The sequence below is a fragment of the Opisthorchis viverrini genome (assembly GCF_000715545.1).
Source record: "Opisthorchis viverrini unplaced genomic scaffold opera_v5_436, whole genome shotgun sequence".
NCBI classification, from domain to species: Eukaryota; Metazoa; Platyhelminthes; class Trematoda; order Opisthorchiida; family Opisthorchiidae; genus Opisthorchis; species Opisthorchis viverrini.
Genome location: NW_008752099.1, coordinates 301,976 through 315,533, shown reverse-complemented (window position 1 = coordinate 315,533; position 13,558 = coordinate 301,976). Strand labels below are relative to the sequence as shown.

Genomic DNA, 13,558 nt, shown 5'->3' with positions numbered 1-13,558 from the left:
CTCCCAGACGGAACACACTTGTTAATCATCGAAATTCCAGCATAAAGTCGTTTTGTTGTCTCCGGTGTCCATGTATGAAACAAGGGGTTCGGTATGTAACACAATTTACGTTTATTCATAATCTTGGAGATTTCAACCGTCTGGTTGCTTGTCCACGATCCCACTTCACGAAAGGCAACCGAATGTCGACAGGCTTACTGTGCACTGGATTTCACAAGGAGCGCACTCGTCTTGCACGTTGCCTAATCTGAAAACAATACGTAGTTTAATACCCGGTAGTGTGTACTATGAACGCGTACAACGTTGCATCGAATCTTGGTGTTTAGTACCTGTTACGAAATGCTCCCGTTACAACCAACTCACAATTGAAATGCGTGCGTCATTGCATGTGCAAACAATCAAGTGCTTATTCAACTATCGAATTTGTGAGGAGAAGCTTTGTACTTGTCAGATGCACAACACCATTCTGTTGCACCAATTCGAGAAGCTTAATCAGGTTAACATGTCTTCATCTTGCCGCTCAAAATCATGTGTAACAGTCGAGGCAATATATCTAGACTGGAGAGCACTTGTGATCCCGCTGTAGACAGGATACTCATGGGACAGACCGAATTGTTCATTTTGGTTTGACCTACTTTAGCTATCTGAAAATCAATCGCGATAAATTAACCAAGCATTCGATAACAATGATTTATCTTGGATTCCTCCCAGTTCAAGTGTCCCAATCTGACCGGAAAATATCATCATAAGGCGGATGATCATAACTGATACATCTGAAGACAACTATCCCCTTTGGGTGGTTCCGAAATATTAATACAACATACGCCCCACTTTACTGGAAGCTAACCAATATATCACTTGCATGACGAATGACGATTTCAAACAAACTGAGTAGCCCGGGGTATGTACTCGGCCGATGACTGTCCAACGGAACATCGCCAGTTCACTAATCTCCAATCGAATAAAACGCCGTCACTGCTTGGTTCAGTAGTTATGGGTGGGGTTCGCCAAATTATTATACGAAACAAACAGCTATCGGGGGCCACATCAATCACCATCACAGTCAGAATATTACATCAAAAACAAAGTGGTTTTCACAGAAATGCGTGCGATGGACATTGTCAAAGAAGGGTGCGCGAATCGCCGTCATAATTAACGACGAATGGGTCTAAGGTAATAGCAACTAAGCAGTCATTAGCCTGATATTTCTGGGTATTTTACTCTCGTTTCAGTCCATACTAGTGTAACGATAGTACTACTGATGAGGGGGCATACGAGTAGCACGTTTTGTTTCTTGTAAACTCGCTTTTGCGTCTCCTGAAGAGGGAGATTTGTTGAGGAATTTGTGGAGTCGCTTTGTGGTACATTTGCTTGCATTTGAGCAATGAATGATTGGAGTCAATGAATATTCAGGAAAGTTCAAGAAGACGCGTTCAGGAGAAGATGGATGTCCAGTTTTTGTAAATAAGATGCAAATGAGAGTTTTGCTTCCCTGTCCAGTAGTCTGTAACTGCTCAGTTGGCATTTTCTAATGAAGAACCCCGCAGCGAAGGCCTTCGTCCTTCCACTAGGACCTCTGATCGGTATTCGGTGCTTGCAAACATCAATAATATCCTTTCTTAATTGGGATAGAATTTAATCCAACTCACCGCCGCTTCAATCCACAAGCCCACTCATTCTCTGCAGGAAGCAACTTGATTAAGTAAACTAGGCCAATGTGATGCCTACATTTTCGGATGTGAAATTGAATACACTCTCAGAACGAAAGTGCATGCATGCAAGCTGTTAGGATTAGAAAGCCTAACGTGACACGCTGCATTCATCCAAAACTTCTTCCAGTCAAGCCTCGATTCGGTCATCCGGACCATCTTATTTAGACGGCAAACGCATCAACTGGAAACGTTAATGTTACCTTAGCAGATGCTGTGGAAGGCGAGTGGTCCATGGAACTCTTACCTGTAACCCTGCTTGCATAAGAACTGCCAGCGGCACTGTGGTGTCTGGTTTGCTTGATTACCCCATGTAATTTTCTGCTTTTCTCGTTGGGCTATAAGGCAAAAGCGGTAATTTACTGCCTGAATGCTTCTGATCGCCCGATTAATCACGAGGAAATTAGTTTCCGCAGGCTCATGCACCGAGTGTGATGGGTGTGCTTACAAAATCACCAGAGTTTCCAAGCCATCCAGCCGGAGCTAGAGTAGGTCTAACGCCTTTTTGCACATCTTTCTATCGTGCGGATGTCCCTCACCCTCAAAATCCTTCATGTCACCTCAGTACCTGGTAAAAGAACTCTGCTTAGTTCACAATCAGCACTTTACTCTCAGCATTATGGGGGACATTCTGCACCGCCGGCTGCCAGAATAAGCCTCAGGGGAGTAAGATATGGACTTACATGGCGGACTTCGCGCAATTTAGTCCGGTAAGTTCTGTTCCTAATCGGGTCCACCAGCAACACTAATGTATTCTTGCCCACTTGTTTTTTTCCCAAATAATATGGCTGTTCGGCTAACCAAGTTAGTTGAATAGGACCACCGTGTATCCGTAAATTAGGTTGGCAGTGTTGTGAAATGCTAGCGCCCTCAGCCTGTTGCCATGTCGGCAGCTGGATTGGCAAACGTTTCGTCAGTGTTCAAGGGACCATAGTCAGCTTTCATAGGAATACGCAATGTGTTGTTTTTTTCCCCGCAATTCTTAGTCACTGGTGGCAATCCAATCTACAGAAGTGGCCAACGCTATGTCCTTTTGTTGAATCGTTACATCCTTTCAGTAGGTTTACTACCCTCAAATGCTTTTCAACCTAATCACATTTTTAGTGTTGCAAGGTGTCACGGAGTTAGTCTGTCCTCAGAGACTCCTCGACATAAATACACAAACATTGATGACAATGTCGGTCGCCAGTTGACCCGCACATTAATTCCCCACCTAAAGACGAATACGACTTCTTGAACCCTTGTATTCTTCAACTTTACCTGTCAGGACGTCGAGCTAATAAGCACTTCGCGGTAGCCTCTGATGAAACAGGTCCCAATACCTCCTTGGAAAAATCGAGAACCTATTCGAATTTAAAAATCATGGCCTCCAAAATGATTTCGCCATGCGTAAAACAATGCACGAGGTCTACTGGGAACAGGAGTTTCCCACTCTTCAACTGTCAATTGTGTGTAGGTTTTCCTTGAACCAACTCAAAAGAGTTGTCCAAGATCAATAAACTGGTGACAGGTATTTGGGTTTGTCACGTGTTTTTTTGATCGCTTTGGCGAGCGACAAACCAAGACGAGATCATTTATCATGAATCAGATTACCACGTGTCCGGCGAACAACCTTGGGGAGATAGGGTACTGGAGAGACTGGAGTAAGTGCCTTACGGTGACACTGTTATTTTTGCAGCGTTGTTGGCCGAGACGTCACACATTCACGTGATACGTTCAAAATAACCTATCTGGATAATGGTCTGTTAAGGACCGTAGTTTAAAACCGATCTTGTTTTCATGTCAAAATAACGTTCATGTCAAAGTAACGTTGAATCAAAAACCGGGGGGCGTTTAACGTCGCATCGCTCTTGTGACTTCCTGATAATGTTTTGATTCGGGATACGGGTGAGACATCAAGAAATTGCATTGAAGTATGCGTGTCTTTTAAGACACCATCACCAGTCGTGTGACGAGAACGAGTACCAGCCCGCTCATTGGAAATCGGCCTGGCATGAAACAGGCGGAATAATCGTCATAGCAGCATGTCATTGACAGTACGAACGTAACGAGACCACTGGAAGCAAAAAACTCACTTACTGGCTCGCACGTGTAGACAGAAAGAGGACTAAATGGAAGCCAAGTTCACGATGAAGCTTCCGTGACAGCGAGCGAAAATATCATCCCGCTAAACCAATCTGTGGCACTGAAATCGGTTTCCGCATCAGGATAATATTGACCGTCGTCCAAGATTGGTTTTCCCTCAAAAATAACCATGAAAGCTGACATTTTATTGAATATCTGAAATAAAAATACCAATTATTTACTCCAATTCATGGGAATGGATTGCACACAAACAACGCCGTTGATGTGCTTCGAAACGTGTGGCCATAAGAAATAACCCTGAATGAAGCTTTAAAAGATTGCTCAACACTGTGACAATTTCGAGGCTGGTGGATATCCAATTTCCCCTTATTTTTTCATAAAGTTTGCAAACCTCGCATACCCTCTGTTAAAATGCATTCCAGCCCTCCGATTAAACTTGACGTGGCGCTTCGCAACCACGCGGTCAAAGCCCGCCGCAAAAAATGAATCAGGATGTTTGACGTTCATGGCCAGAGCTAATCGCGGAAAGCAAGCAGATGGTTATCTTTGTAATGTGCTACTCATAAGGTTGCTGAAAGTTCGTCGAGAACATCATAAACGAGAGATTCAGCTGGGTTCCAGTTGAGTCTCTCGAAAAAACCAAATTAGTTTGCAAATGAGTGTATATTCGCTAAGCAGATGATTACTTTAGGCTTCATGAATCACGCCAGTTGATACGCCACATATGTACGCCACACACGTACTCCATGACCTTAAAATTCGTGATTAGCCTTTAGCTCAAGATCGGTTGTCCCTCTACGCAGGTGTCCTTAAAGGTCAACGCATTGATTGATGAGTTCAGCGAAAATTACTTGTGGAAAAGAAAACAGGCCACCAATTAGTGGGATTGAAGCTCAAGGTTAAAAAAAGCAATTGAAGGTGGCTACGCACTTACGTGGTCCCGAGGAATGAGGTGACTTCACGTGATTGGCGCGTAAGGGCTGCTGAAATGTCCGACAAATCCTCCTGAATACAGAGAATCCTCTGATTGGCTGGAAATGAAGCAAACGCTGATTGGTCACTGGAAAACTTGCCATTGGTCAATGGAAAGAATATGAAAAGCCAGAGAAGATTACTGGAGAAATACCCCAGTTGCTGATGGCACTAAGAACGATTCAACATAACAAATTCACCCGGATTTTTGTGCGTTGATTGGATATCAAGTGAGTTTATTTTTCCCACTTTTGTCGAGAGGCATGATTTTCATGGTTCCTTGCAAGCGTTATCTGAAACAGCTGTTATGCGCTTTCTGCCTGCTCTCACCATAAGAGGACATTCACTCGAGGTGAATCAGACATAGGTCACAACGACAGCTAATGGAATTTGCGATTTTATTCGCATCTAACCGATAGAACGATGGACTTCCCATTATACCGCAGCTGTCAAAATATATTTTGTGAAACTGGGAGAGAGTTGAATTCTACCTTCCCCTAATTACATCTCGTCAATAGGATATACCCTCACTTATTGGTTACTTTTAACATAGGAATCTGAAATGCCTCGAACAGGATTATTTGTCCGTATTTGAGCTCCACATTCCAGAAAACCAAGCAGCATTTGCCCTGTTTGTAAAAATCGACAAGGGCGGGAATTCTTGACGTACCTAGAGACGTGATGGGCAGACCATCGTTTCTAGCAACAGGAGACTTTGCGAAACAATCGGTTGAGATGTCTCTCAATCATCATCATCATCATTATCAGCTGTATCTCAAAGCGGCCTGCAGGTACACAGTGTTAGTTTGGGCGCTTTTCGTATGACTTACTGGAAAACCACGACATCTCTTGCCTTCGGCAAACGTTTCCTTATTGTAGGCTACAACAACAAGATACTGACTTAGGCCATAACGATTATCTCTCTGTTACCCCACAATGACGTTTTGGAGACTTTTGGATCCAGAATAACACAAAAAACATATTCACTCCTTCACTTTGCGGCAGATTCTGGTCAAACGAAATCATGTCAGCCATTTCAGTGGAACACTCGGTCAACTACGATTTGAGTATGATTTGAGTACAATTTGTGCATTCGGACTGAATGTTGTGATATTTCGAGGATCTGGGATACACGGAAAATTGCGGAGGTGCGCTGGTAGAAGCTCACCAAATGTTTGTTCACCACTTCGTCTGATTTCTAGTTTCGACGAGTCGCTGAATCAGTGTTTCCTCTCCAGGCCGTTCCAAGTGCTGTTTGTTGTTCGTTTGTCGAACTAAATGGCTGGGAACCATGGCACAAAATACTTTCAGGTTTTGTCTACCTGGAGGATCACTGACTATGGATTTTCACACACATTGCGGATGTTGGTGTTTTTAGAACATCACGGTACAAGTGCACTTGACGAATATTCTCATTTGCAAATCAATTTGATTTTCACGGATGACTCATCTGAGACTCTCACCCAAGATATTTCTCAAATGAATGTGCTGCGAAAACATCGCCTCAGTTGGTACAGTATTCGAGATATCGCAGCGTATTTCCATAACGGAAACTAATCACATGGTTGCTGAAAACTCTCCGATAGCCCACTCGATGACTGTGGTTATCTAATGACCTCCACACAGGGTGAGTTCGGTGTTTAAATTTCGAAGGGTTTTCAGAAACCTTGTGGGTAGTTTGGTTTCGGGAAATACAAGTGCTTGTATTCACACTGGCGGTAAATGAGATTTCGAAAGATGGGAATAAAGTCAACTGGTGTCGTGGGTCATTGTAACAACCAATAGAAATGGCTAACCGCTGTCCCTACAACCTAAGGAAAGCAGAGATATCGGTACCATATGGACCAACGTAAACTTCGTATTAATTAAATGCACACACAAAGGTTGAATGACGCCGATTACTAGTTATTACTCAACAGATCGGAAACCTCGAAGGACACCGAAAAAGCGTTACTAACGTCCATGTGTGACACCCAATCAGTTTAATCCTACTAACTATCCCTTTTCCGGACAAAAAAAGTTATTCCTCACAGCAGTGCTGTAAATAACCGACAATGTTGCTTAGGCAAGGTAAGCTGCTAGCGTACTCCTCGGAAGTACAAAGTTTGGAATGGTTCCGGCTCCTTACACAAGTTGTTCCCGGACGAGGCTCTGTTTTCAGTAGTACGCAATTCCGAGACGAACATTCTAAAGGGTATCACAATGGGATTTGAGTCTGTCATGAGTAGAAACATGTATTACAGACTTTGATTGGTTAACACGCTGTCACACACACAAATGATCGACCAGGCAACAGGGTGTAAGGAAGAAGGTTCTGGATAATCCCTAAAGGTTTTGTAGTGAATGGATAAAAGTTCACATCTTTAGTGATGGTACATGGCAGTCATGAAATAATTTTTTGGCATTAAGAAAGAAGCATGTTTTGTTGATCAATCCCGTGTTTTTTCCGTTGACAACCAGACAATAGTCGTACCGCCCTCCACCAACCATCAGTTTAAGTTTAGTAGCTTCAACTAAAGACGATTTTTTCCTGATTTCTATCCTAACCTGGTGGAATCGCGCAACAGTTTATTCGTACACAGGGGTATACATTGTTAGTTAGCTTGTAGAATAGTGGAGCTGTAGCCAAGCGCCTCGCAGATTTGTTGTAGTCAAATCAGAAATGACACATCTGAGTGAATATACAAATTAGTATGTCGACATATATTTAAGTAGTATAAGTTGCCTGAAAACTTTTGCAGCTAAGATGTGAAAAAACAAATTCGATGAATCATCTCCAATGGAACGCAACGATTTTCCAGTGTAGTTTTATTCATAAACCTTTCGCTAATCGCGGAAATTCTTTCACTTGAATGATCTACTCATACGGAAAAAGGGAACTCCTAGCAGCTTTGAGACCGTTGGCATTCCATGCACCAAACTGATTATTGAAGTTCATGTTTTGGCCCTAACCCTCAAATTGTTCACTGCTTGCCACAAGGTGAACAGCTTGCTCATATCGATCCAGAATAAACACTCGGGGCTTTTATTCAATGATTTTGCAACGGTGGATTTTAATTTGGCACAATTGGTGGCTAAATCGTCCACTAGGAGGCGACTGCTTGTCTAAATTGCCGAAAATAGAAGGAATATGGATCTTCCATTGCAGAATATCAGTGTTCTCCATAAACTCGATAAATGCACTTCATGTCCCGATAGACTGGTCAGTGATACACAGACGTCCCTCTGGCTAACTACCGCGACAATGCCCTTTAAAATCATACTTGTTTGCCGCCATAGGTCTATGATTTTAGGCCCAGTCATTCACTGCGCACACCACTTTCCCGAGAACACGAAACAAAAAAGCTGCGTGATAAGGTCAGCACACACTTCGAAGATGTTTTGGCCAACTGTGTGACCTTTTCACATACCAATGCTCCGGGAATCTACGCGTTTCGACCAAACGGGTGTGCGACTTTGAACGTTGCTCGATAAATTAGTAATACGGCAACCATGCCAGTCACGTGACAACATTTCGATCCGTTCCCTGGCTGTCAGTCGTCCGTAAGGCAGAACACAGTTGTTCCCGTTTAACAGAACTCCATTTCGTTCGTTCTGTTAGTTCCTGTTGTCCCCATCTCCCATGAATTTACTGTGCTGTAAATCATGTGAATGTAACACATATCGATTAATTCGACTGCGTTCAAATGGCTGGGGCAGAGGGGAATCCAAGCACATATTATAACGTGGCAAAATAAATGACCAAGTCACGTGATGGTGCACATGTGATAGCTGCGCCTTCATCTCAGGCAAGATCGTATCCTATATATGCAGATATGCGAGGATTTCCTTGTCGGGAAGAGTATGTCATTTCTATAGTGAATGGACTGAAAATACTAATGAAGGTTGCATATCCTTAGGACCTCCGTGTTATTGCTACTTGAAATTCAGCCACCCTCAGTCATGTGCTTCGTGGAGGGACGATGTTCGGTCATCTCGTCAACTTATTCATTTCAGTCAGCGGAAAGGATATAAGTTCGAAAACACCGTGTTTGACAATACATTAGTCGATTGAATTCGCTAATGACAAAGTCAAACAGCGGGCATAAGTTCGACTCTTCTAGAACATTCAGTTTTGCATAAGTTGTGAACAAAGCACTGAACTACTCATGAAGAAAAGTGATGGAACGCAGTAGCCGAAGACGTTATCTGTGCTTCCGTTTTTCTGGCTTGTTCTCTTGACCGGCGGTATTCTTATTGGACAATAGATGCTCCGTTTACACTTGGTTTCCCTTTCAAGGATTTTGACACGTTAAACCTCAACTTGCAGCGTGGGTGTAAAACAATAGCCCGACGAAATTAAGTCCCCATAACAAGAGATCAGACACTAGAAAAGATATGACGCGTGTGACACTGTCTGAGACTTGCTTCATTTACATCTACATGAGGAGAAAGAGCTCAATTGGGCCGTTTAGCCGCCATTGTCTATTTGCTTTGGGACGTACACACTGTGCTGGTCAAGTGAGGACTCTTTCAACCGTGACGTGTTTCTGAGGCTTTTAACTAAACAGGTTCCGATAAGAACCCATATTGTGCACCGTTCCCATCCAGCATGGGCATACAGCTCATTTTTGGGGAGTAGCGGCCATTTTATCCTTCCCTTCCAAACAAATGACCTGTATGTATCGACGCTTGCGATTGTATAAATGAAACTAGCTTTGGGTCAATAATTATATTGGCAATATAAAATATAAAAACGTAATCAAAGTGACCATCAATGATAGCAGCTGTGTAATTCATACCACTGTGACCACTTTCAAACTCTGTTCACAAGCATTGGCCACAAGACACAATGTGAACTTGTACCAAAATACCGTTGGCTTTCGTCCAACTGGCTGCTTGATATGTATACCAGCGCTCAGGGGCAGCTAAAGAACGTGGTAAAAAATTCCGCATATAAGTATAGAAATTAATATTTGATGAGATCAGAACTTAAACGATGGACGAAATCAACTCAGCTGTGAGATTGTTTCAACACACTTTAAAACACCACAAATGAGAGATTCGGCTGGGTTACAGGTGAGTCTCTCGAAAAACCAAATTAGTTTGCAAATAAGTGTATATTCGCTAATTTCGTGCTATTTGGTTCCAAGTAGAACATAAAGTTAACGGAAACCCGGGGATTGCGCCTACCTGATGAGCCCTAAAAAGGGCGAAACCGGTCGTGAGCTGTCAACGGATTTTTAGCACTACACTTTAAAACTGTTTTTTTATTGGACAGAAATATGAATCAATAGAGCGATAAAAACACGTAATCTGGAACAGAGCGTACAAAATAGCACTTCAACGAAACTTTCCCCCCAGCAGTGCACAGGCTCATCCCGATTTCTGCTCCCTGTGCTTATTTGAAGTAACAGGCAGGAATTCCACTTGTTGCTGGAATATGCTCACTATCCTCTGCCTAACTGTCAGGGGCCTGTGAATTTTCTCCAAGCGAACAGATTCGATACTTCTTACTTAGAACTCAAGTTATTTTCGAATTGTATCAAGGGGTAGGTCATCCATCATTAAATTAGGATCGATAAATTTTTCCCAAGTATCGATTCAATAAATCATATCTGTAGAAAGCGTTGAATATTTGACTGGATTTGTTCGGAGGGCCCATTAGCCACTTTATCCGAGTGCGCAGAAACAATAACCTCCTCAGCTATATAGAACAATGAGTAGTGACCATTTCTTGTTCAACTGATCCCACGACGGTATCAAGAAATACGTGTTGGCAAACCTAAAGTGCCATCCAATCTGATCATCAAATTTGCCAGCACACTCGCCCATAATTTGTTCCTTAACATTCCACTGAAAAATGAAACGTTCACAGTATAAGCGTGTGGGTGTTTCTTCCTTCAACACCGATGCGAACTTTTAATTTCAACTGACAATCCCCCATGGATATACCTTTTTTTTACTAAATGTTGAATGTCCAACGCTTAGGTGTAAAAATATAATAGCTTGGCCTGCAGTTTTGTACGTAATTCATGTGGGACATTAATAGGAATCAAAAGAGTTCCTTTGCAGCTCGCATTTATGAACTCAGTTGCCAGCATTTCCACGATAATGACACAAGCGTGTGATCTCCTCGCAGTTTAACGCCTATAAGCAAGGTAGACCGAGCGCGGACTATTAGTAACCTAACCCTACACGATGGAACCCTTGNGCTTGCAATTATTCAAGGAAAACTGCGCTCGACACCATAATCGCAGCCAACTACCCTGAAGCCCCGTAGGGAACAAGCGATTGTAAACTGGTGTACTTCAACATAGTACCCAAAAATTTCATTCTATATAGTCTTATCATCAAGAACACTAGATTGCATTACAGATGCCACGAGACTGACCCCATCTTGAGTTTCTTTTAGATAAAGCAGTCTCGTTTTCACGCGAAATTGCTTCAAATTTGAAAGTAACTGATGCTTTTCACTGAAAGGCAAATGGCCACAGATCCGTTTAACAGCAAAATTTGTGCTCAGGAAATTCAGTAAATGTACGTGTGCAAACGTCCATACTTTGCGCGTGAAATTATATGACGTCGAAAACAAAATTTATTTGTGTTCACTGACTGGTTCGTTTCGTTTGGCAGTGGACAATACTATGGAGTAGAGTCAAGCCTGGATCATTGAACGATTGCATTGGAAACTGTGCCAGGAGCTTGATAATCTGGGTAGAGGTAACCTCAACCGTATTTTAAATTAATTACAATCGATTCCCGAAGTTCTGAACAAAAATCCCCGTGTCACATTTCTAGATTGGGAGGTCATTAAGTCAGCCTGTAGATCAAAACAGCCCCTGGACTAATTGAAAAACGAGCGAACACATCACAAATGGCCTGGCTGATTAAACCACTCAATTTTGCCGGGATTTTTGATGACTCACTCCCTTTTTTAAGCATCTCTGTCGAAAATGTCACCAGCGTCAGCATTAATTCCGTGAGAAGTTGAAATTCAACGAACGTGCTTTGTAAATTAAACGACAAACGAACTTCCGAAAGCGGAACAATTCTATAATTAGATTCAGTTTTAAACAACCGGGTGAACGGCGCGTCTCCGATTAAAGACCAATGAGCACTCTTATCAAAAAGCTCTTCGGTCTACATTTTTTAACCACGAGATCGCTAGACCTTACTGATGTCCACGTTCACCCGGGGCCAAAGATTTCTCTCCTGGTCAACTTTGCTCTCTTTGAATGGGGAACACACACGACAGACACCGAGAGTCGTTCATACCTTTAGAGAATATATTTCGCCTAGCATTTCATTCGGTTTGTAGCGTGTTTGGTCAATGAACTCTACTTGGAATTTTATCGAAAAATTTGTGAAACTTGTTTGCGATGCGAAGAACGCGGAGCTTTTTTGAGCAGTACTCAATATTCTGTTGTGACGTTCAGAAACTCTTCCAGTTTAGGTATTCAACCAGATCATATGTAAAGTAAAGAGTTTCACCCACCTGCTTCTGGCCCGGAATGAGTTGACTTCAAAAGCGTTGGAGATAAAATCTTTGAACCTTTACACATTTATTAGTCGAAAGCGTTACACTATGGTCACGCACAGGGTCAAAATTCATCAACATTCCCCAAGCAGGGGTTTGCAAAGCAATGTTTTGTCCCAGGGAGCTGGAAAGGATTTCTTTTTTAAAGTGGTCCAACTGGCAGAGAATTAGGCAATCAGTATTTTCGCTTTCTTAACAAATATGAGGCTCTCTAAAGACCGGCAAAGTCAGTTTTACAAAATTAACTGAATCATGGCATCAGGGTGGAAATATTTTGGAGTAAAAAAGCAGACACCATACGGCGACCAGCCAGTTCTATTTCAAAACGTGTCATTTATTTAAGCATTTTGTTTCGCAGGTTATCTGGGATCGGAACAGATATAAACACCTGATTCGTCCGGCAATAAACACCCACCTGTGAAATAGATGTTGTTCCTTTGGTAACATTCAAAACTCGCTCCAAATTGATGGCGTCCATTTGGAATGATTAAAACAAGCCTCCGGGTAAAAACTGACCAGTAGTTTGTGAAGGCAGCTCAAAATTCACCGTTTACATTACATGTAATTCACAAGTGACCACAAACGTACTGTCTAGACTGCCCATTATATTCCGCATACCTAATGGTTATCCTAATGGAAGCTTGTCATACCCTTTTCGTTGAAAAAGACCCCAGTATATATTTTACATTACAATTCACAAGTGACCACAAACGTACTGTCTAGACTGCCCATTATATTCCGCATACCTAATGGTTATCCTAATGGAAGCCTGCCTGACCCTTTTCGTTGAAAAAGACCCCAGTATACATAAAAGCTGGATTTGACAATTAACTGTGCAAGTGTGTTTGATCCAAATTCCTTATAAGTCGTGCAAGAAAGTACTATCCTTGATACGCGATGGACCACAAGACAAGTGATATCGTTTGTAACAGAAACTACCTCCGCACTTAAAGTACACTCATTTTCACCTGAAACCCAACTGAATCTCTCGTTTATGGTGTTTTCAAGCTACTGTTTCAGCTGGGTTCCAGGTGAATCTCCCACAAAACCGAATTTGTTTGCCAATGAATGTAATTTGCTAATTTTGGGCTATTCCGGCTGAAGAAGGTCGGAGACTGCGCGTGCATGGTGAACGCCAGGAAGGAGGAAACGAAGAATTTTCAGCAACCATATGAGTAGTAAATTACGCCGTCACCTCCAATCTCTTGAGAGTGGTCTTGTAGGTCATCACACCGGCACACTAGAAGATTGTGACACAAGGTCTACTTTCTGA

The 13,558-nt window shown here is 42.4% G+C and overlaps 1 protein-coding gene across 1 annotated transcript in view; it reads right to left on the bottom strand.

The window, feature by feature from the left end:
- T265_11051 (hypothetical protein) overlaps positions 1–13,558 on the bottom strand; it is a gene marked incomplete at both ends in the record, with an annotated part of 88,578 nt that overhangs the window by 48,571 nt on the left and 26,449 nt on the right. The window contains one exon of the mRNA XM_009177596.1: positions 4,729–4,825. Within this exon, the coding sequence (XP_009175860.1) occupies positions 4,729–4,825 (97 nt within the window). The remainder of the gene's footprint in view (positions 1–4,728; positions 4,826–13,558) is intronic.